Genomic DNA, 26,526 nt, shown 5'->3' with positions numbered 1-26,526 from the left:
GTATAGCGATGCAAATGGCTACCAAACATACCAAAGAATACTCACTAATTCCGGGAGTTATAACTTCCCGTTGTTATCCGACAAGTACAGTATCGAGCTCGAGAAACGATATATGATATGGGAGAAAGAGAGAAAAAGAAACCGGTATAAGAGCATACGTGCAAAAAACAGATGCCACAAAAAGTAACAGAGGAAAAAAAGAGTAGGAAATGCAAATCGAAAATTTTGCACATCAATAGCATCAATAAATTTGAAGATAATCCTTTCTTCATAAAAATTCATCAAAACTATTTAATTTCTTAAAAATATATTACAAAAATGTATTTCGAATTTATTGATTGAAGCTATGATGATATGTGAAGATTATATAATATGCTAAGTTATATATAAATATTTATTTACGTAATTGTAGAAGTATTAATCAAGAACATTTCATTGAGAAAGATAATTTTATTGTCGATTCTGGAATATTTTTATCAGGAACACCACCGCGTTTGCGCATTTATTGAAAGAAATACGCGGCTTTTGTGAGGATAAGAGAAATCGATTTCCTCATATGCGAGACCTTGAAGCAACAGAACGGTCTATCCTCCTGATTTCCAACATTTTCATTCTGTGAGAGAATAACGCGAGATTACAAGGATAAAAACAAAAATAACTCGGATGAAAAATGCATAGACCGAGGGGTAGTATGGATAGCGGAAAAAATACAAGGCCGAAAGGTACCTTGCGGTATCTTCGACCGTCAAGAATAGAGGGCTCGCCTTCGCTCTTCTTCTCTCTTCCTTTCTTCCACAACAGATTTACAGGATGACGAGCGGTGCCCCGAGGACACGCGAGCGGTGCGAGGAACACTGGGAAGGACGGACTTGGCAGGAGAGAAAAAGGATCTTCTAAAACCGTGTTCGTGCTAAAGTACTCGACTCGCGCAACGAGCCGCTCTCCTCGGCTTCGACCGGAGGAAAAAAGAGCGGATGTTTAACCCAGTTTTCCACGGGTGAAATTAACGTCCCGCTTTAATGCCGAACTTTAAGTATTTCACCGCCGCGCGGGCGAGATATATGAGATTGCCTACCCCGGGAAATAGGTAATGATTCTTTTCATGAAGAATCTCGGGCGCGCGAAGGTTCATTTTCAAGTAGCAGATATTACTGGCATTAAGTATGAGATAAATGAGATATTTTAAAATATTTCAGGATATATAATACGTTAACGTTTCGCTGCACTCCCTCCACTATCTTCATTAATCCAAAGTCTTAATTATTTCTTTTCTTTCCGTCTTCTTTTTTCTTTTTTCTATTCCTTCCCTCTATTCATCTCTTACCCCGTTCTTTTTCCACTTACCCCTATACTTTTCATCCGTCTTTTTAATCAATTTCCTTTCAGAATGACGGCATACCATCTTCGACTCGACTTCCCGACAGAGTTACCGCGAAGAGACTCAAAGCCGATACGAGTACATAGGTAGACGTTGCCCAGCATAGGCCAACTAACAGAGTCTCGTAGTATTAAGTCATTACGTTCGAGCCCGGTCCTAATAATACCCTTTGAGCTGGGCGAGTGAGCGAGGCGAGCGAGGCCCCGTCCATCCATCCAGCCATCCGCCACGATGCGCCGTATCCTCTCCAGAGGTTCTCACAGTGATCAACAACCTTTGTCATCGCGCCGACCTCTCCGAAGTCGAATCCAACGTTGTCGTGGATTTAATACTTCATTGCAAAAAGCTTTACTTACTTGATCGTTAAGTACACTTCAATATTGCCGATGAATAGAAGCTAGAAAATTGCTAGAAATTGCAATATATCCACATTTAATTTAACGCAGTTTTCCCATAAGCTAATAATTTTTATCGACAAAAAATATTTTGCTACGTTTCAAGATATTTGATTTTTATTAATTTTTCAAAAAAATTTGCCGCAATGCAATTTTTTTTTCAAAAAATTTGACTAGACATTTTAATTTTGAAATGCCAATATGATTTCTGGCCTAGCTTGTGAAGAATTAAAATTAATAAATAAAAATTTAAATATTAATTTTTAAAGAATCTTCGAGAGAATTAATTCTATTAATACTGGATATACTTCAAACATCCATCCATCTGTAATGTAATTCCCTATAGCGCAATGATATCAATTTTCCAGCTGCAAGATAATGGCTATGATATGATCATAGATCTACATTATTAGACGAGTATAATAGAACAAAGATGGATGGATGATTCGATACATATTTTTCATGTTCTCAACTGCAGAATAGCATTCATTATTCCAGCATCCATATATTGACATAACAGCATAATCGCAGTCTGATAAATTTTTCTGACGATACAAACAAGACTAAATTACTAAATTTACTTCTCAATTGTATCCATAAAAATATCAAACAGACATTGTTTGTTTTTTTTTTTTTTTTTTTTTTTAATTAAGATTAATGCAAGTGATAAAAGAGAATTCTGTAAAAAAAAAGTGACATGAGTTTTCGCGTTCACGTAAATCATAACATATCTACATTTCTACGTTCAGATCTTCACGTGATCATCGCTCGTGTCAGATTCATATCGATGTAACAAGTTAACACTATGGTCACGGATTTTCCTGACAATACGAGACTAGACAACAGCCGAGGTTATTCGACGTCTAATATCGTTGAGTCGAGGCAAGTCAGCACGGCACGAAATCTGCATGTCGCGCGAGCCTCTTTCTACGGATTCCCGGTGCGCGGATTCTCGTAGGCGCGGATCGCCCGCGTGCGAAACCCCACGTCGATAATCCCGTAATAAGATATTAATGCCGGCAATCGCGCGGCTGGTCTAGTACGTGACTTTAAGGGCTGCCCACGCCTCTTTCTCTTTCCCCCCTCGCGCGAAGGAGGCTCGTTGAGCGAGGGAGGGCCGACACGGTTTGCGTCAGGTCTCCTCCGATGCAGAGGCATGCGTGCATGCGTGCATGCGTCGTCGTACCAGAATCAAGACGAGGATAATAACTTCATACGGAATGCCGGTGGTCCTCCGTACGCGCGGGCATGGGGTACAGGGCTCGCGGGAACGATATGCATCGATCCGCCCATACGGGAAACTGCACGCGGCTTCGATAATCGACAGGCATTAACCCGCGCGTTCAACCCTGAACGTTTACTGCAACACGTTTTTTATATATTTAGAAAAGTAACTCGAGATAAGTGAGAGCGAGATCTCTAAGATTTAATCTGATCTGCAATATGTATGGTTGGTTAATAAAATAGATACGATTACTGAGAATTTTCTAAACTCTACACTTTTATACAAATTTTATTTCACATTTTTAACAATTTCACTCGGATTATTTTTTTTAACTTTCTCTACCTTTAATTATGCTAAATCGGCTCTTCTAGTTCAATACACTTTACGTTTTTTTATATTATTCTCATGAGAAAACATATCAAAAACATTTTCAATCTTCCTAGTCTCCTATAAAATCCACTTTCCCTAGATATATCCCATTTTCAAAAGTGGCAGACGTAATTTAAATTTGCTTTTATAATAATAATTCATAATCATAATAATTTTAGATTAATTAGATTAAACAAGATTAAATTAGAAATCTGTTTGAAACTCTTTGCCACTTTGAAAAGCATCTATTTTGAAACATCCTGTATACAGCGCTGCATACATCGCCAAGGTAGTGATCGTATAATAAGATATTACAAGAGCAAACCCGCGAAAGCCCGTGGGGCGAGGGAACGAAGCTGGTGGTCCCGTGGTAGAAACCTAGAAAACAATCTTGTCGTGTGTCATCATCGATGTACCCCATTTAAGTAAATCTTTCTTCGCGCCCTCGTACGGGAGAAAGTTTCTTCCGCCGTCTCTTGTTCTCGCAGAAAAACGTACGCGTAGAAACATTCTCGTGAATTTAATTGTGCTACTCATCGAACTCGTTACGCGAAAATACGCAGGACAGAGTTTAAACTTATGTTAAACTTTGTGTTAATCAATCTCAAAATTTCTCTCAGCGATATAACGATAATTATAGAATTATTTATAAATATTACGCGCGGAGAGCAAGAAGCGAGTTTCAACTGATTCCTAAAGTGATTAAAAATCCTTGTGTCTTACTTGTAATACCTTAACTTTCGACATTCGATATTTGCATTATAATTATAAGTTTCTATTATATTAAAATTAAAATTAATTATAAGCTAAGTATTATAAGCTAAGTAGATGTATTTATATAATACTTAGCTTATAATTAATTTTATTATTATTATTATTTTATTTATTTTATCTTTTATTTTATTTTATTTGTTTAATATAACGTTCTTAAATCGCAAAGCAATTTCTTCGATAATAAATCAATAATCTCACATAAATCACATGAATTTTATAAAATTCAAAAATAGCAGTACTAAATAATGAAACATTCATTACAACAAATTAAATAGATGTGAAATACAAAAAGAGTAAGAATTAGAAGGCTGTTTGGCGTAACAATATATAACGCGAAGTTTCGAGACCGAAAATGTCACTCATAAATCTCCTAAAGCTTTCCGCGTAATCGACACGACCCGGTTTCTCGGTCAAAACTCGTTAGCGATTCTCCGCGATGGAGTTGCTCTAATTGGAAATTCCGCGTTCGATATTCGTCCCTTCCCCTCTCGTGAGGAAGCGTGTATACTATATACGTCGCGTTCGAGAGACGTTGTTATTCGATTCGAGAGAACTCAAGAGGATACTCACTCGTGGAATCCGCCGCAAACTCGTATTCGACGCATTTATTTTACCGCGCCGCTTCATTAGCCGTTAGCTCGCAACTAACCAGTCCACTTCAGGAACTGACAACTTTGTGAAACGCTTAATCCTTACGCACGTATCGCTTTCGATACGAATCCGCTCCGATTGTTACGGCGCCGATATCACGGCACGTTTCATATTAAACATGTGAACTTCACTTTTGAAATATTTATTCGAAGCATCATTTAACAAACTAATTTTAGTAGAAAAAAAATGGCACATACCTAAAATATGATGAATTATTATGATTTAATAATCTCTATTCTCGCTTTATTATCTGTAACAAAAATTGACAAATTTTTCGTTTTATTTTACAACAGACGTGCAAGTGGTATAACGGAAATTCAGAATTACAATATTAGACTATAATAACATAGTCTACAATTAATAAAAGTATTTATTAATGTTATTTTGTTATATAAAATACATAAAATCTCTCGGTAAATAAAAATTCCTCGAGTATTGTTTCACAGCGAGACGCGCATCAAGATCGGAAAATGAGACTCGCTTCGATGCTACACCGGTGATTCCCGAGTGGATATCAATGAATACCGGTCTAGTTAGTCTAGGTGACTGCCTAATAGCCATGTTACCGACTCGAAGACCCTCACTTACATCGAATCCCATTTGTCGGGCTTAACGCGCGCTTGAACGTTCCGGTCTTTCCCAGTCTTTTCTCGTGATACTGGACTCTCCATCTCGTGCTAACTTTACGAGGAGAATCGAAGGAGAGGCCATCTCTTTGAAGTATCCTAGTCAACCATAGAGACCATATCCTCGCACGCTATGGTCCAAACTTCTAATTACAGGACTCGGTGCCGAGGAGATATCGATTGGATCTCTCGAAACGAGTGTTGAATGAATCGCACCGAAACGCAACGCCGATCTAGGCTAATGATTATCATCGTAACACATCTGCCTTTACAGGCCGCTTTTTCTTCAAGCTATAAGACCCTGGTCGGGATGATCAATGTAAATTGCCGTAGCGTAGAAATTAAAATAAAAGTCGTCTCGTTCAAAAATGTTCCTTTGACGTATAATTGATTCAAAGGCTAATCAACGTGACTCAGTGAAATTTTAATTTCACAAGAAAATAATTATCTAAATTTCTACATTTTTAACTGACTTGACTTATGTCCCGTTTAAACTGCAATTGAATGTTGAGCCATTATAAAAATCATAAAGAAGACTGTGATATCGTCAAGCTGTTTTATAGGAGGGAAAGTTTATATAATTAATTTACTCCGAATTAATAGATATACGAATCGATAAACATGATAATTCGCAGTATTATGGATCAGATCGTGGCGTCGGGGAAGCCCGCGTACATGATAAAAGCTTTTAACGTGACAAGACAAAACGCGCGCAAACGCGCGCGGATTACGAGGAGAGAGAGGGAGAGAAGGAGAGAAGCGGAGACGAAACGGAGCCGAACGTACAGATCTCGTTTTCTCGCTCTACCAATCTTCTCCCGGGCGCTTAAAGCTCCACGACGCTTACCGCAGAATTGGTAGGCCATAATAAACCCAGATCTGATTACCCCGGGATTGCTTGATTTGCATCAAGCCACGCCATTCACTCAGAACGAGGACATCTTGGCGCGGCGCGGCGCCAAGCCGAGTCGAACCGTATCTTGAGGCGTGCCGCGACGAGATTGAGAAGCACGCAAGGTTTCATGCATGTCATCAAGTGCTTCGCATATTCCACACACTGGGCACACAGATGCAAGGGAACTCACTTTGATAGAGCTCGCTGATGGAACAGCGACGACAATGGGAACTCCTCGCTCGACCGATTTCTACTAGACGTTGAATCGCGAGCTACTTCCGCTGCGTAATCCGGCGCATTAATCAACGTATGGCTTTATTTAGGGACAATATTTCCCTTTGATTTTCGAGGACTTCGGCTGAACGAACTCTACTAAACATGTATGATTTTAAAGATAATCTAAATGCGGAAAAAAACATTTATATTATATATACAGGCACACGCGCGCGCGCGCGCGCGCGCGCGCGCGTGTGTGTGTGTGTGTGTGTGTGTGTGTGTGTGTGTGTGTGTGTGGTGTGTTATAGATCTCTTCTTTCTTGCATTTAGATTATCTATATATATATATATATATATATATATATATATATATATATATATACATTTAAATATTTTAATTAGTTTTTATATTATTAATCACTATAATAATTTTTAGACAATAATGAACTTGTTAAGATTTACATTTCTCTGATCTGTTCTAAACAATCAAATATTTTTATTGATATACGATATATTCGATTCCGTGTGTATATAATGGAATCAAAAAGAAGCTGGACATAACAAAATATTTCTAAAATAAACAATAATAGCAATGTAATGTAAGCTAATTTATCGATGTAACAATAATATAAATAATCAAATAAAAGCATACTTGTATTTTGTTTATAATATAATCTAATGATGAGAAAAATAAAAAAATGGAGAAAAAAATAAATATTGATACCAATTCGGCGTGGTAATACTAAAAACAAAAGATAAAACATTTATTGCAAAGTACAATTTTTGTGAATTTGTAAGGCGGCAAGCAGATATAATATTAAATTTAGAAAAATACTTACAAGTCCGGAATCATGTAATAGAAATAAAAAATCTTCAAAATAAAATTAAAAATTGTCTCAATTTTACATTTAAGGCAGAAGGTAAAATGATATATTTTTTGGAGTAGAAAGTTTAAAGTATTCTTATTTGTTCACCACTCATTACATAAATTAATTATTAGAAATAGATGAAGATGTACAAGAGGAAACATTATAATTTAATAATACAAGAAAAAACTGAGCAAAATAATGCAAATATAAGTCTTCAATAACACGATATATTTTCGCAAGCTTAAAAGAATAGTAAATACTATACAAATTATTTCTGAACCATAATTATTTCTACCTACCATAAATTTAATAGAATAGATTTTTGTTGAAAAAAAATATATATAGCCCTAAATATATAATTTAATGAAAAATTATAATCTAAATATAATAATTATTATAAATATTAGAATAAAAAATTATAAAAAATTATAAAAATTATAAAAATTAGAATAAAAAATTTTCATTTTATCAAAATTTTATCAAACCTAATAATGGATTATTTTTTCTACAATATGTATATGAAAAATTTTTATTAAAAATATAGTATAAATGTAACAGTTATCATATTATGAAATAATCATACGTTTAGTATCATACGTAATTTAATGTAATATTAATGTAAATATTAATGTAATACATAACATAATATATGATATAAATATTAAAATATATTCCTATTCAATCAAATAAATATTTATCATATTTTTATTTGCTGTATACTTCAGTATTCCTAAATGTTCAATAATTAATTAAAATTAGTTAAAATTTTCATTTTTGCGAACATTTCAAATGCAAGTAATACTTTAATAAACATTCAATTATTCGAGACATTCAAATAATAAAAGAATAATTTCAACTAATAATCGAATAATATACATATATAAGCAAAATATTCTTTTAAACATGATAATTATTGAATTCTAATTATAGATTATAAAGTAGCAGGCAGTGATAAAGCAAATTCCAAATTAAATATGAAAGTAGTAATATAACAAATAACAGCAACTTATGTATGTCTGATTTAAAGACTATAATATTTAGATTAAATCTGGCTAAGTGTCGGTCCACAATAGGTGATTCAAGAAATAAGAAATTGGCCAATCATAATCAAATAAAAGAATATGAAAAGAATAATTGCTTAAGATAGGTCAATTTCTTATGGCTTAAAGATTAAATACCTATTGTGGACTGAGACTAACATTGGTCGGGAGTTAAACGCTTTCATAATCCCAACGTTCTCATTGAGAAAGACGAAAAGAAAACAAATAAGGATAGATAACAGAATTTATCATCTATACCTTTTTGCTTTTGTCAGGCCTGGTTTAGATGTAAAATGACATGACTCAACTATTTGATAAGATAGAAATATAAAATATATAAAATCATATAAAGATATTTATATAGATAGAATTTGTGTTTCTTTTCGATCTTTTTCAATTAAGTTAGTCTGATGAATGTCTCTCTTGACGTAGTAGATTCGGGATATATTTAGTAACACGTGCTCTGTGATACTGTGCGGACATAAGATATTTAATTCCGAAGAGAAAAGTGGAGAACGATGGAAGTTGATACTAACTCAATTTGGCAATATTACACAAAATGTGAATTATTAACAGCAAGATGCCAAGTTTGTGATAAGCTAATACAGTATGCATATGATCCAAAGAATTTAGAAAAACACTTATACATGAAGAAATAATAGAAATAGTTAGAAGAAAGAAGAAATTAAATCTTCTTGGGTATATCAATATCTCACATTCGCTGATAAATAAAACGAAATATAATGCACTCGCTGCGATGTCAAGTTAAGCATATTTCTTAGAATAGAAAGTTTAAGGCTGCATTTGCTCATAATATACGTCATAATATACGTCAATCTTAAGCAACAAACGGAAAAAACTAACACAATTACAATGAAACAAGTAGTATTAGAAAATAATGCGGTAAGTTTCCAACAAAACATTAGACATTCGCAAATTCCGAAAATGATAAAATAAAATAATAAGTATGATTACGGTAAATGATATAAATATTTCATTCATCTTCTACAAACAAATATAACGAATTTATTTACTAACATATATATTAATAGTTAAATATTTAATTTATATTAAATATAATGGTAAGGAGGACTGAAAAAATTAAAACAACTTAAAATATATAGCAATGAAAAATTAAATGCGACATGAAATGCCACTAGTTATTCGAGTTTTTATCAGATACAGTGATCATAACACATAATTCATAAATTTTACATTTAGATATATTAATGCTAAAGTCTAATTTGACAATTACTGTAACAATATTGGGCATAAAATAATATTTAGATTAGATCAATTTTTTTCATATATATATATATATACGAAAAAAAATTGAATCGAAAAAAATTGATCAATTAATGTTTTTTTCAGAAACGACTGATTTTTAAAATTCTAGCTTATACATACTATACATACATACTTGCCATACATATCATATATAAGTAAATATTTTATATAACAATTTATAACATTATATAGCAATTTATGACAAAAATCGATATATTTATTCTATTTTTCTATTATGTATCAAGTCAATTATTAAGAAACGTGTAGCAAAAAAATTCTTCAAATCAATAGTACCTTACAAATTTGATAGTTCTGGTATATCAATACAATTATATATCTAGTTATTGTAATAATTCATATTCAGTGACAAATGTCCATGTAATAATATGTACTCGTTGTAATTATTTAAAAATATTTTGGAATAAAAGATTTGATATTCCATTTGTTCATCACTCTTTAGATGCAGACGAAAGGAAATATCCTGGATGTAATAACAATATTTAATGAAGGAAATAACGAGAAAATACAAATTTTTGATAGCACATTATACATATATAAACAACATAAGATAGAGGGCAATATTGGTAATAATTATCTGCTAAAATTTATATTATATTATATTACTTCAAATATAGAGACCTTTCAATTATAACATACATTTTAAAAATAAAGTCTATGTACTATATACTATTATATTGCTTTCAATGTTTTTTATATATATAAATTATTTAAGCTGTATAAACTGATAATTATCATTGATAATTATCAGTTTATACAGCTTAAATAATTTATATATATAAAAAACATTGAAAGCAATATTAATTATCACTGATAATTAATTCACTTTTCCCTTAATTTATAAATAACTGAAACTTTTTACGTGAAACTGCCAACACACTAAAAAACTTTTACAGATTTTTTTGTCGAAGAAAAGCAATTCGTAAATGAAATTGCTCTGTTATGTTACATTTTGTATTTTAATTAAAAAATACTCAAAAATATCATTTTCAGCATTGAGCTCAATTTTTTTAAAAAATCATCAAGATCTAGCAATTTATGACAAGACGCTTTACTTTATAGTAAAATTTAACAAATTGAATTCGAATGTTAACTTTTTAAAAATAATTGTCTAAAAAGAAATTATTATTTTCATTAATGAACTGAATGAATAAAATTTTGATATGACTTAATTGCATGTATTACAATTATGTCGCGACGTAATAATAATTTAGATTTATATTATGTTGAGACAATTTTAATTCAAGGAATTATTATTATGTAAAAATATAATTTAATTTATGCAATTATTATTATGTTGTATCGCAATTTTAATTCATTAAGAAGAATCGTAATGTCTATTAGACAATCGTATTTTAAAAATGTAACATTTGACACAATTTTTTAGATGCTAGATCAAGGAATAAAACAACTCGCATAGCAATTTTATTTCCGGATATATCTTCAGCGACAAAAATCTATGAGAGTCATACAGTATAAAATCTAGTGTAAAACATCTGTATTCTACATCTGTATTCTCTGTTTTTCTAATAAAGTGTTCTGATCTCTAATTAATATTAGATACAAAACATATTTTATTTAAATTCGTTATTTGATTGTTTATCCGAAATTAGATTTCTTACTATTTAAGTATCTGAATGTTGTATGTTTAATCGAATCTAGTTTTCTATTTTCGAAAATGTTAATGTAATCAATCAAACGCGTATTTTAATAAATCGCTAAATATTCAAGTATTAAAATAATAGTAAATCTGAATTAACAGATTCCGTGCCGAACGTTATAATTAATAAAAATTTTAACACAAATATAATAAGTAATATTTTTATTTCATTGAATATTCAAAATTCTCAGAATCTGTTAATTCAGATTTACTATTATTTTAATACTTGAATATTTAGCAATTCATTGAAAAATACGCGTTTGATTGATTACATTAACATTTTCGAAAATAGAAAACTAGATTCGATTAAACATACAACATTCAGATACTTAAATAGTAAGAAATCTAATTTCGGATAAACAATCAAATAATGAATTTAAATAAAATATGTTTTGTATCTAATATTAATTAGAGATCAGAACACTTTATTAGAAAAACAGAGAATATAGATGTAGAATACAGATGTTTTAAAATAAATATTGAAAATTTTAAAAAAACATTGAGAAGCACAGTCATTTTTAATATTTGAAAAATTATTGATAAAAGAAAGAGGTACATACGGAAACACATATAATTCGTTTTAACTTTACTATGTATCACTATTTTATATATCAACTTTTCTATATAAAACTTTCTAAATACTTTCCTGAATAATTTTTCAAACATAGACATGTATTGAGATGTTTTTTATATTTATCTGTCTATTACCTTTATCCGTGTATATGCATTATATCTGCATACGGTATGTTATACATTTGTCTTTTTAAAATTTTTATATAAATTTATAACTCTAATTTAGAATTGCGAATTGAAGTTATAATATCAAGATTGAAAGTACTTGATATATGTAATAATTAGCATGTAATTATTTGAAGTACGGAATTGAATATCAAGAGTATCAAATATTGCTAATTGTTAAATTCTAATTTTAGATTATAAACAGTGATGATGCAAAATTTACATTATATATTGAAAGGAGTAATACAAGAAATAACAACACTTTTATGCTTGATATATGATATTAAATATAAAATAATACTTATATCAAATCTTTCTATCTCTTTGCTTGTGAGCTAAATGTTTTCTCATCTCCAACGTATCACCGAGTGGAACAAAAATAAAAACAAACAAAATAAGACAATAGAATTTATCATCTACCCGTTTTTTATTGTTTTGGACCGGCCTGATTTGAAACGTGAAACGACATGATTTCACTATCGGTCAAGGCACAAATCATATAAAAATATTTATACTTAAAAATCAATTTGTAATTCTTTTTGATCTTTCCTGTATAATACCAACAAATATTTTTCTTGCTATAATAGATTCGACTTATTTAGTAACACGAGCTCTGTGATACTGTACGGACATGATGGCACAATCAGAAAACTGTACTTGGGCATGGCAACATTTTGATAGAATAAACGATGAAAGAATAGAGTGCAAGAACTGTAGGAAAATTTATAAATCTCCGGATATCGCACCACATATGAAAGCACACTTATATCACGATCATAAGATATTTAATCAGGAAGAAGACAGAAAGTGGAAAACGGTCGTTGATTTTAACTCGGCTTGGCGATATTATACAAAAGAAACATTCATAGCAAAATGCAAAGTTTGTGATAAGTCAAAAAGGAGTAGATGTGACTTAAAGAATTTAGAAAGGCACTTATGCCGTCATAAAGAAACAATGCAAAAAATTCAAGAAGAAATTAAAGCTTCTTGGTTATTTAAATATCTCACATTCGTCGATAAACAAAATGAAATAAACTGCATTCGCTGCGATGAAAAATTAAGCATATTTCTTGGAATAGAAGGTTTAAAGCTGCATATGCTCCGTCATAATATAAGTCAACCTTCAGAAACAAATCCAAGTACGGAACAAACTAACATACCTACAGTGATACAAGAAATGCCTGAAAATGATGCGGGTAAGTTTCCAACGGTTCATTATACTTCCGCAAATTACAAAAATGTTAAAACCAATTAATAAGCATGGTAATGTTAAATGATATAAATATTTCCTCCATCTTCAATAAGCCAAATATAAAAAATTAACATTTAGAATATAAATATTAAAAATTGAATATTTAATCTTTACTAAATATATAATGAGACTTGATAAAAAATTAAAGCAACCTGAAATACATACACCGAGAAAAACATTTGAAAATGAACAAATCAGAAGATTCTGATATTATATCAATCTATTCTAATTACTTCAACTTTTAGTAGATTTAAACAGAAATTCAGCATATTTAAGCAAAAAATTTTATTTGGTTCATTTTTTCCCAGAATTCTAATTAATCCAACCAAACATTTTTCTTAGTGTAGCAATAAAAAATCAAACGCGATATGAAATAGTTACGATGTATTATAATAACATAAAAAATGAAAAATGGAGACCAAATAAAAATTTTTACTCATTTGTAGTTCATCCTAAGCAAAAAACTGTCCAGTTCTCTTATTTTTTTGTGCTAAAATAAATTTTAGGTTATTATGTTTAACCACAATGATTTTAAAGCCGAGAATAATAAAAAACATCATAAATTTAGTCATTCTAACATTGGGTTTTTTGTTGTTTCTATGGCTTGTTATAACGGTTAATATTTTTATCAATTTTGGGATTAGAACAATAGTGTGACCTCATACTGCAATTTGTCTTGCCCAAAAATTTGAGATGACACGAGAGTCTTTCTGATTGACGCTGGTATAAAGATGAGTCATTTAATCCTCTACAAATTTTTTTAAACTATAATATATTGCCAATAATTATTTGTGCATTCCTTATTGCAATTAATTCATGTTTCTATTTATTTACAATTATTAGTACTTAACATTTATTTCTGAAAACAATTATAAACAGATACACAATATACGGGTTTTTAAATAAAATTAAAATACGTCTACAAAATACAGTCAGGTGTTTAATTTATTTAAAATAAAAAAAATATGGTAAAATATGAATGAAAATATTTTAAAATACGAAATGTAATAACGTATCATAAACATCAGAATTAAATATTCTTCTCATTAGGACGCATGTACATTATTTTATTTTTGTATTACTTTATATTTAAAAATATTCAAAAATTCTTTAAACTACACTTTTGAATGATTATTTGTAAATAATTTTTAATGTAAATAGTAATTTAATTAAATATTCGGTTATTAAGAGATTTAAATAAGAAAAAAATCAAATTTAATCTAATACTCAAATTATATATACATGTATCCGTTCCCGTGTACAGCTCTCCATCCTACACCCCCCCCCACACACCCACACAAACACACACACACACACACACACACACACACACACACACACACACATCCCCGCATGCACACACATGACAAACGGATTACAATAATTCTAAATAATTGGCATAAATTACAGATTTTGAAGTAAATCGTGATACAGATGAAAAATTAGAATCACACAGAAATTGGGCGTGGAAACATTTTGAGAGAATAAGCCATAATCAAATAAAGTGCAAGAAATGCATGAAAACGTATAAAACTCACAGTATAAACACACACATGAAAAGTCACTTATATTACCGTCATAAGGAATCTAATCCCGAAGAAGACGAAAAGTGGAAAAAGATGAAAGTTGATCCTAACTCAGCTTGGCGATATTTCACAAAAGACGAAACATTCAAAGCAAAATGCAAAGTTTGTAATAAGCCAGTAAAATCTGCATATTCCTTAATACATTTAGAAGATCACTTACACAGTCATAAAACAATAATAAAAAATATTCAAGAAGAAATTAAATCTTCTTGGTTATTTAAATATTTCACATTCGTCAATGAACAAAAAAAAATAAAATGCAGTCGCTGCGATAAGAAGTTAAGCATTTTTCTTGAAAAAGAAGGTTTAGAACAGCATATGCTCCGTCATAATATAAGTCAACCTTCAGAAACAAATCCAAGAACGGAACAAACTAACAGACCTACAGTGATACAAGAAGTGCCTGAAAATGATGCGGGTAAGTTTCCAACGGTTCATTACACTTTCGTAAATTATAAAAATGTTAAAACCAATTAATAAGCATGATAATGTCAAATGATATAAATATTTCCTCCATCTTCAATAAGCCAAATACAAAAAATTAACATTTAGAATATATATATTAAAAATTGAATATTTAATCTTTACTAAATATATAATGAGACTTGATAAAAAATTAAAGCAACCTGAAATACATACACTGAGAAAAACGTTTGTTTGAAAATGAACAAATTATAAGATTTTGATATTATATCAATCTATTCTAATTACTTAACTTTTAGTAGATTTAAATTAAAGAAATTCAGCAAATTTAAGCAGAAAATTTTATTTGATTCATTTTTTTCCCAGAATTCTAATTAATCCAACCAAACATTTTTCTTAGTGTAGCAATAAAAAATCAAACGCGATATGAAATAGTTACTTACAGTGTATTATAATAACATTAAAATGAAAAAGAGAGACCAAATAAAAATTTTTACTCATTTGTTCGTCCTAAGCAAAAAACTGTCCAGTTCTCTTATTTTTTTGTGCTAAAATAAATTTTAAATTATTAAGTTTTAACTACAATGATTTTAAAGCCAAGAATAATAAAAAACATCATAAACTTAGTCATACCTAACATTGAGTTTTTTTTGTTGTTTCTATGGCTTGTTATAACGGTTAATATTTTTATCAATTTTGGGATTGGAACAATAGTGTGACCTCATCCTGCAATTTGTCTTGCCCCAAAAATTTGAGGTGACACGAGAGTCTTTCTGACTTACGCTGATATAAAGATGAGACATTTAACCCTTTACAAATTTCTTTAAACTATAATATATTGCCAATAATTATTTGTGCATTCCTTATTGCAGTTAATTTATGCTTTTTATGTAATTACAATTATTATCACTTAACATTTATTTCTGAAAACACTTATAGACAGATATACAATATACGGATTTTTAAATAAAATCAAAATACGTTTACAAAATACAGTCAGGTGTTTAATTTATTTTTAAAAAATATGGTAAAATATGAATGAAAATATTTTAAAATATGAAATGTAATAACATATCATAAACATCAGAACTAAATATTCTGATTAGCACGCATGTACATTATTTTATTTTTGTATCACTTTATATTCAAAAATATTCAAAAATTCTTTAAACTACACATTTGAATGATTGTTTGTAAATAGTTTTTAATGTAAATAGTATTTAATTAAATATTCGGTTATTTAGAGATGTAAATAAGAAGAAAATCAAATTTAGTCTAATACTCAAATTATATACGTGTATCCGCTTCCGTGGACAGATCCCCATCCTGTACCTCCCTCTCCCTCCCCCCCCCACACACACACACACACACACCCACACACACACATACGCTCCCGCATGCACGCACATGTCAAACGGATTACAATAGTTCTAAATAATTGGCATAAATTACAGATTTTGAAGTAAATCGTGATACAGATGAAAAATTAGAATCACACAGAAATTGGGCGTGGAAACATTTTGAGAGAATAAGCGATAATCAAATAAAGTGCAAGAAATGCATGAAAACGTATAAAACTCCCGGTATAACCACACACATGAAAAATCACTTATATTACCGTCATAAGGAATCTAATTCCGAAGAAGACGAAAAGTGGAAAAAGATGAAAGTTGATCCTAACTCAGCTTGGCGATATTTCACAAAAGACGAAACATTCAAAGCAAAATGCAAAGTTTGTAATAAGCCAGTAAAATCTGCATATTCCTTAATACATTTAGAAGATCACTTACACAGTCATAAAACAATAATAAAAAATATTCAAGAAGAAATTAAATCTTCTTGGTTATTTAAATATTTCACATTCGTCAATGAACAAAAAAAAATAAAATGCAGTCGCTGCGATAAGAAGTTAAGCATTTTTCTTGAAAAAGAAGATTTAGAACAGCATATGCTCCGTCATAATATAAGTCAACCTTCAGAAACAAATCCAAGAACGGAACAAACTAACAGACCTACAGTGATACAAGAAGTGCCTGAAAATGATGCGGGTAAGTTTCCAACGGTTCATTACACTTTCGTAAATTATAAAAATGTTAAAACCAATTAATAAGCATGATAATGTCAAATGATATAAATATTTCCTCCATCTTCAATAAGCCAAATACAAAAAATTAACATTTAGAATATATATATTAAAAATTGAATATTTAATCTTTACTAAATATATAATGAGACTTGATAAAAAATTAAAGCAACCTGAAATACATACACTGAGAAAAACGTTTGTTTGAAAATGAACAAATTATAAGATTCTGATATTATATCAATCTATTCTAATTACTTAACTTTTAGTAGATTTAAACAGAAATTCAGCAAATTTAAGCAGAAAATTTTATTTGGTTCATTTTTTCCCAGAATTCTAATTAATCCAACCAAACATTTTTCTTAGTGTAGCAATAAAAAATCAAACGCGATATGAAATATTTACTTACAGTGTATTATAATAACATAAAAAATGAAAAATAGAGACCAAATAAAAATTTTTACTTATGTGTAGTTCATCCTAAGCAAAAAACTGTCCAGGTCTCTCTTATTTGTTTGTGCTAAAATAAATTTTAGGTTATTATGTTTTAACCACAATGATTTTAAAGCCGAGAATAATAAAAAACATCATAAACTTAGACATTCTAACATTGGGTTATGTGGTTTCTATGGCTTGTTATAACAGTTAATATTTTTATCAATTTTGGAACAATAGTGTGACCTGCAATTTGTCTTGCCCCAAAAATTTGAGGTGACACGAGAGTCTTTCTGACTTACGCTGATATAAAGATGAGACATTTAACCCTTTACAAATTTCTTTAAACTATAATATATTGCCAATAATTATTTGTGCATTCCTTATTGCAATTAATTTATGCTTTCTATGTATTTACAATTATTATCCCTTAACATTTATTTCTGTAAACACTTATCGACAGATATACAATATACGGATTTTTAAAAGAAATCAAAATACGTTCACAAAATACAGTCAGGTGTTTAATTTATTTTTAAAAAATATGGTAAAATATGAATGAAAATATTTTAAAATATGAAATGTAATAACATATCATAAACATCAGAACTAAATATTCTCATTAGCACGCATGTACATTATTTTATTTTTGTATCACTTTATATTCAAAAATATTCAAAAATTCTTTAAACTACACATTTGAATGATTGGTTGTAAATAGTTTTTAATGTAAATAGTATTTAATTTAAAATATTCGGTTATTTAGAGATTTAAATAAGAAGAAAATCAAATTTAGTCTAATACTCAAATTATATACGTGTATCCGCTTCCGTGGACAGATCCCCATCCTGTGTACCACCCCACTCCCTCCCCCCCCACACACACACACATACATACGCTCCCGCATGCACGCACACGTCAAACGGATTACAATAGTTCTAAATAATCGGCATAAATTACAGATTTTGAAGTAAATCATAATACAGACGATAAATTAGAATCAAATAGAATTTGGGCGTGGAAACATTTTGAGAGAATAAGCCATAATCAAATAAAGTGCAAGAAATGCATGAAAACGTATAAAGCTCACGGTATAACCACATACATGAAAAGTCACTTATATTACCGTCATAAGGAATCTAATCCCGAAGAAGACGAAAAGTGGAAAAAGATGAAAGTTGATCCTAACTCAGCTTGGCGATATTTCACAAAAGACGAAACATTCAAAGCAAAATGCAAAGTTTGTAATAAGCTAGTAAAATCTGCATATTCCTTAATACATTTAGAAGATCACTTACACAGTCATAAAACAATAATAAAAAATATTCAAGAAGAAATTAAATCTTCTTGGTTATTTAAATATTTCACATTCGTCAATGAACAAAAAAAAGTAAAATGCAGTCGCTGCGATAAGAAGTTAAGCATTTTTCTTAAAAAAGAAGGTTTAGAACAGCATATGCTCCGTCATAATATAAGTCAACCTTCAGAAACAAATCCAAGTACGGAACAAACTAACAGACCTACAATGATACAAGAAGTGCCTGAAAATGATGCGGGTAAGTTTCCAACGGTTCATTACACTTTCGTAAATTACAAAAATGTTAAAACCAATTAATAAGCATGATAATGTCAAATGATATAAATATTTCCTCCATCTTCAATAAGCCAAATACAAAAAATTAACATTTAGAATATATATATTAAAAATTGAATATTTAATCTTTACTAAATATATAATGAGACTTGATAAAAAATTAAAGCAACCTGAAATACATACACTGAGAAAAACGTTTGTTTGAAAATGAACAAATTATAAGATTCTGATATTATATCAATCTATTCTAATTACTTAACTTTTAGTAGATTTAAACAGAAATTCAGCAAATTTAAGCAGAAAATTTTATTTGGTTCATTTTTTCCCAGAATTCTAATTAATCCAACCAAACATTTTTCTTAGTGTAGCAATAAAAAATCAAACGCGATATGAAATATTTACTTACAGTGTATTATAATAACATAAAAAATGAAAAATAGAGACCAAATAAAAATTTTTACTTATGTGTAGTTCATCCTAAGCAAAAAACTATCCAGGTCTCTTATTTTTTTGTGCTAAAATAAATTTTAGGTTATTATGTTTTAACCACAATGATTTTAAAGCCGAGAATAATAAAAAACATCATAAACTTAGACATTCTAACATTGGGTTATGTGGTTTCTATGGCTTGTTATAACAGTTAATATTTTTATCAATTTTGGAACAATAGTGTGACCTGCAATTTGTCTTGCCCCAAAAATTTGAGGTGACACGAGAGTCTTTCTGACTTACGCTGGTATAAAGATGAGACATTTAACCCTTTACAAATTTCTTTAAACTATAATATATTGCCAATAATTATTTGTGCATTCCTTATTGCAGTTAATTTATGCTTTCTATGTATTTACAATTATTATCACTTAACATTTATTTCTGAAAACACTTATAGACAGATATACAATATACGGATTTTTAAAAGAAATCAAAATACGTTACAAAATACAGTCAGGTGTTTAATTTATTTTTAAAAAATATGGTAAAATATGAATGAAAATATTTTAAAATATGAAATGTAATAACGTATCATAAACATCAGAATTAAATATTCTCATTAGCACGCATGTACATTATTTTATTTTTGTATCACTTTATATTCAAATATATTCAAAAATTCTTTAAAGTACACATTTGAATGATTGTTTGTAAATAGTTTTTAATGTAAATAGTATTTAATTAAGTATTCGGTTACTTGGAGATTTAAATAAGAAGAAAATCAAATTTAATCTAATACTCAAATTATATATACATATATCCGTTCTCGTGGACAGCTTCTCATCCTGCACACCACACGACACACACACACACACACACACATACACACACACACACACACACACACACACACACACATACACACTCGCGCGCACGCATTATACGGATTACAATATTATTAAATACTTGATATAAATTTCAGGTTTTGAAGTATATCGTGATATAAAGAATTAGAATCAAACATATCTTAGGCGTGGCAACATTTTGAGGGAATATGCGATAAATAAAGGAATACAGGATAATAAAGGAATACAGTGCAAAGAATGTATGAAAATTTATTCGCTGAGTATCGCAAGTCATATCAAGATACACTTATATTACGATCATAAGACATTTAATTCCAAAGAAGACGAAAGGTGGAAAACGATGGAAGTCCTAACTCGGCTTGGCGATATTTCACAAAAGAAAAAACATTCAACGAAAATTTTGTGATAAGAAAGAAAAAGCTGTTTATAACATATCCCATTTAGAATCACACTTATACACTCATAAAGATGTAATAAAAGAACTCCAAGAAGAAATTTAATCTTATTGATTATTTCAATATTTGACATTCGATGAACTAAGAATAATAAAATGCAATCATTGCGATCAATAGTTAAGCATATTTCTTAAAACTTAAGATTTAAAGCAGATATGCCATATCATAATATAGCATCATTCTTCAGAAACAAACGGAAAAAATTAGCACAGTTACAATAAAATAAGTATTTGAAAATAGTTCGGGTAAGTTTCTAACAAAACATTAGAAATTTGCAAATCCCAAAAATGGTAAAACCAATTCATAAATTAATATTGTAACAACACGTAATACTTTACAAATATTTCTTTCATCTTCCATAAGCCAAATATAACGAATTTATATTTACAACACACATATATATATATATATATATATATACATATATATATATATATATATATATATATATATATATATAAGTATGATGATAAGGAAAATTGATGAAAAATTAAAATAATTTAAATATATAATAATAAAAAATTAAATGCGATATGAAACGCCAGTATTTACTCGAATTCTTATTAGCTAAAGTGATCATTTTATTTATTTCATAAATTTTATATTTAGATATATTAATGCTAAAGTTTAATTTGACAATTACTGTAACATATTGGGCATAAAGTAATATTTAGATTGTAACATTTATATATACAAGAAAGAAATTGATTAGTTAACATTTTTTTTCAATGACGAATGATTTTTTTATAAAATTCTGGCTTTTATATATCATACTTGTCAAACATATCATATATAAACAAATAATATTTTATAGAGCAATTTATAACTTTATGTAACAATTTATAACAAAAATCGATATATTCCACTTTCTTATTATGTACCAAGTCAATTATTAAGAAACGTGTAGCAAATAAATTCTTCAAATCAATAATATCTTATAAATTTAATTCTGCTGTTTGAATATATGAATATTAATATATAGTTATCGTATAATTAATATATAGTTATCGTAATATTTCATATTCAGTGTGAGAATATTCAATAATTATATGTATTCGTTGTAATTATTTGAAAATATGTTGGGATAAAAGATTTAATATTTTATTTGTTCATCAATCTTTAGATGCAGACGGAAGTACGAAAGGAAATAACCTGGATAGTAATACAGTTTTTAATGAAGGAAATAACGAGAGAATACAAATTTTCGATAGCACATTATACACATATAAACAACATGAAACATAGAGCAATATTGGTAAATATTATTTGTTAAAATTCATATCATCATCCATACTTCAAATATAAAGAATTTTCATTTACAACATACATTTTAAAAATGAAGTACTTAATCTATGTACTATATATCATTATACGGCTTTTAATGTTTCACATATAAGAAATTATTTAAGCTATAAATTGATAATTGCCATTCTTCTTTCTCTTAATTTATAAATAACTAAAACATTTTACGTAAAACAACCATGTATATCATTTCATTTTTATATCGATTTATATCAAATATTTAAAAATTTTTAAGCTGCACATTTGAATGATTATGCAAATATTTCTTAATGTAAATAGTCTTTGATTAAACATTCGATTATTCAGAGATTTAGATGAGAAGAAAATCAACCAATATTTAGTCTAATATTAAAATAATATAGGCATATATCCGCGCTATTCTATACATACACACACACGCACACACACTCACGCACGCGCGCGCGCGCGCGCGCGCCCGCCCACATAGCATATTTATTACACTATTACAATACTAAATACTTGATATAAATTACAGGTTTTTAAGTAAATCGTGATATAGACGAAGAAATCAAACAGATATTGGGCGTGGCAACATTTTGAGAGAATAAGCGATAAAGGTATACAGTGCAAAGAATGTATGAAAATTTATTATTCGCTGAGCATTGCAAGTCATATCAAAGAACACTTTTATGTTACGATCATAAGACATTTAATTTCAAACAAGACGAAAGGTGGAAAACGAAGTTAATCCTAACCCGACTTGACAATATTTCACAAAAGAGGAAACATTCAACGCAAAATGCAAACTTTGTGATAAGAAAGAAAAAACTGTTTATAACATATCCCATTTAGAATCACACATATGCATTCATAGAGATGTAATAAAAGAACTTCAAGAAGAAATTGAATTTTCTTGATTATTTCAATATTTGACATTTGATGAAGTAAGAATAATAAAATGCAATCACTGCGATCAAAAATTAAATATATTTCTTGGAATAGAAAGTTTAATGCAGCATATGCTATATCATAATATAAATCACCCTTCAGAAACAAACGGAAGAAATTAACACAGTTACAATGAAACAAGAAGTATCTGAAAATAATGCGAGTAAGTACTTTCAATAAAATATTAGACATTTTCAAATTTCCAAAATGATAAAACCAAGTGATAAATATGATAACAACGGTTGATACAAATTTACATATTTCTTTCATAAGTCAAATATAACGTATTTATATTTACAACATATATATTAAAAGTTGAATATTTAATCTTTATTAAGTATAATGAAAATTGATGACAAATTAAAACAATTTAAAATATATAATAATAAAAAATTAAATGAAATGCCAGTAATTACTCGAATTCTTCTCAGATAAAGTGATCATCTTAATTATTTCATAAACTTTGTATTTAGATATATTAATGCTCAAGTTTAATTTTACAATTACTGTAACAATATTGGGTATAAAGTAATATTTAGATCGTAACATTCATATATATTAAAATAAATTGATTAATTAATGCTTTCTTCATAAACGACTGATTTTTATAAAATTGTGATTTATATGTATTAGTCATACTTGTCAAACATATCATATATAAACAAATAATACTTTATATAACAATTTATAACTACAAAAATTTATACAAAAATTTATAACAAAAATCGATATACTTATTCTACTTTCTTATTATGTATCCAATCAATTATTAAGGAACGTGTAGCAAACAAATTCTTCAAATCAACAATATCTTATAAATTTGATGGTTCTGTTATACAATTATACAATTATAGTCAATACAATTATATATGTAGTTATTGCAATATTTCATATTTAATGTGAGAAATGTTTATATAATAACATGTACTTGTTGTAATTATTTGAAAATATGTTGGGATTTAATATTACATTTATTCATCAATCTTTAGACATAAAGGACTTAAATGTTAACAAAAAAAAATACGAAAGGAATTATTCTGGATGTAGTAATACAATATTTAATAAGAGAAATAAGGAGAGAATATAAATTTTTGATAGTACATTATACATATATAAACAATATGAGATAGAAAGCAATATTAATAATAATTATATCTCCCATACTTCAAATATATAGACCTTTCATTTACAACATACATTTTAAAAATAAAGTATTTAATCTATGTACCATATACCATTATTATACGGCTTTTAATGTTTACATGTAAAAAATTATTTAAGCTGTATAAACTGATAATTATTATTCCTTCTCATAATTTATAAATAACTAAATTTTTTTAATAAATAAAACTGCCAAGCTACGTTAGAAAACTTTTATAGATTTTTTTTATCGGAGAAAAACAATTCGTAAATAAAATTGCTCTATGATGTCAAATTTTGTATTTTGGATCAAAAATACACAAAAATGTCATTTTCGGCATTGAGTTCAATTTTAATAAAAATGTGATATGATCTAGCAAATTATGACAAAACGCTTTTTAATAACATTTACAAAAATTGCGTCGAATGTTAAATTCTTAAAAAGCAATTGTCTAAAAAGAAATTACAATTTTTATTAAGAAATTAAAATTTTGATACGACATAACTGCAAGAAAAAATTATATCGCGACATAATAATAATTTAAATTTATATTATGTTGAGATGATAATTTAATTTATATTATTTTGAGATGATAATTTAATTTATGCATTTATTATTATGTTGTACTGTTAATTTTAATTTATTAATAAGAATCGTAATCTCTATTAGACAATCGTGTTTTAAGAATTTAACATTTGAATCAATCTTTTAGATATTATTAAAGAATAAAACGGCTTGCATAGCAAATTAATTTGCGGTTCTATCTTCAGCGACAAAAAAATCTATAAGAATAGGTACAGTTCCTAATATAAAATCCGTGTCGAACATTATAATTAATAAAAATTTTAACACAAATATAATAAGTAAGATTAAATACTTTTATTTTATTGAATATTTCTCAGAATCTGTTAATTCGGATTTACCGTTATTTTAATACTTGAATATTCATTAAAATACTGATTGTTTGATATTAACATCTTCGAAAATAGAAAATTAGATTCGATTAAATATACAACATTCAGATACTTAAATAGTAAGAAAAATCTAATTTCGGATAAACAATCAAATAACGAATTTAAATAAAATATATTTTGTGCCTAATATTAATTAGAAATCAGAACACTTCATCAGAAAAACAGACATAGAACATAGATGTTTTAAAATAAATATTGAAAATTTTAAAAAGACATAGTGTAGCACAGTCATTTTGATATCTAAAAAATTATTGATAAAAGAAAGAGGCACATATGGCAACACATATAATTCATTTTAACTTTACTATGCATCACTATTTTATCTCCTTTTCTATATAAAACTTTCTAACTACTTTCCTGAATTTTTCCAACATGAACATGTATTGAGATGTTTTTTATATTTATCTGTCTATTACTTTTATCCGCGTATATTGCATTATATCTGCATATGGTCTGTTACATATTTGTCTTTTTAAAATTTTTATATAAATTTATAACTCTAATTTAGAATTGCGAATTGAAGTTATAATATCAAGATTGAAAGTATTTTGATATATGTATTATGATATATGTAATAATTAGCATGTAATTATTTGAAGTATGGAATTGAATGTCAAGAGTATCAAATATTGCTAATTGTTAAATTCTAATTTTAGATTATAAACAGTGATGATGCAAAATTTACATTATATATGGAAAGGAATAATACAAGAAATAACAACACTTTTATGCCTAATATATGATATTAAATATAAAATAATACTTATATCAAATCTTTCTATCTCTTTGCTTGTGAGCTAAATGTTTTCTCATCTCCAACGTATCACCGAGTGGAACAAAAATAAAAACAAACAAAATAAGACAATAGAATTTATCATCTATCCGTTTTTTATTGTTTTGGACCGGCCTGATTTGAAACGTGAAACGACATAA

General features: G+C 28.5%; 1 protein-coding gene and 1 long non-coding RNA gene across 3 annotated transcripts in view; both read left to right on the top strand.

Moving 5' to 3' along the window:
- The first annotated feature begins 8,579 nt into the window (after nucleotides 1-8,579).
- LOC148937733 (uncharacterized) overlaps nucleotides 8,580-26,526 on the top strand; it is a 36,142-nt gene continuing 18,195 nt past the window's right edge. The window contains 4 exon segments of the mRNA XM_089071188.1: nucleotides 8,580-9,341; nucleotides 10,186-10,309; nucleotides 12,729-13,337; nucleotides 18,883-19,476. Coding sequence (XP_088927314.1) covers nucleotides 12,773-13,337; nucleotides 18,883-19,476 — 1,159 coding nt within the window. The 5' untranslated portion in view covers nucleotides 8,580-9,341; nucleotides 10,186-10,309; nucleotides 12,729-12,772.
- LOC148937734 (uncharacterized) lies at nucleotides 20,958-26,475 on the top strand. Of its 2 annotated transcripts, XR_016137977.1 has the most exons (4): nucleotides 20,958-21,512; nucleotides 22,391-22,522; nucleotides 23,066-23,641; nucleotides 26,250-26,475. It is a non-coding gene; the product is annotated as an uncharacterized LOC148937734 (long non-coding RNA). The 2 variants fall into 2 exon arrangements; XR_016137976.1 differs by lacking the exon at nucleotides 26,250-26,475 and having other exon boundaries at nucleotides 23,066-23,896.

Source organism: Pogonomyrmex barbatus, unplaced genomic scaffold (genome assembly GCF_055798465.1).
Source record: "Pogonomyrmex barbatus isolate J1 unplaced genomic scaffold, ASM5579846v1 scaffold11, whole genome shotgun sequence".
Classification (NCBI taxonomy): domain Eukaryota; kingdom Metazoa; phylum Arthropoda; class Insecta; order Hymenoptera; family Formicidae; genus Pogonomyrmex; species Pogonomyrmex barbatus.
The sequence above is the reverse complement of the archived record's forward strand: the minus strand, read 5'-3'. Positions and strand labels throughout refer to the sequence as shown.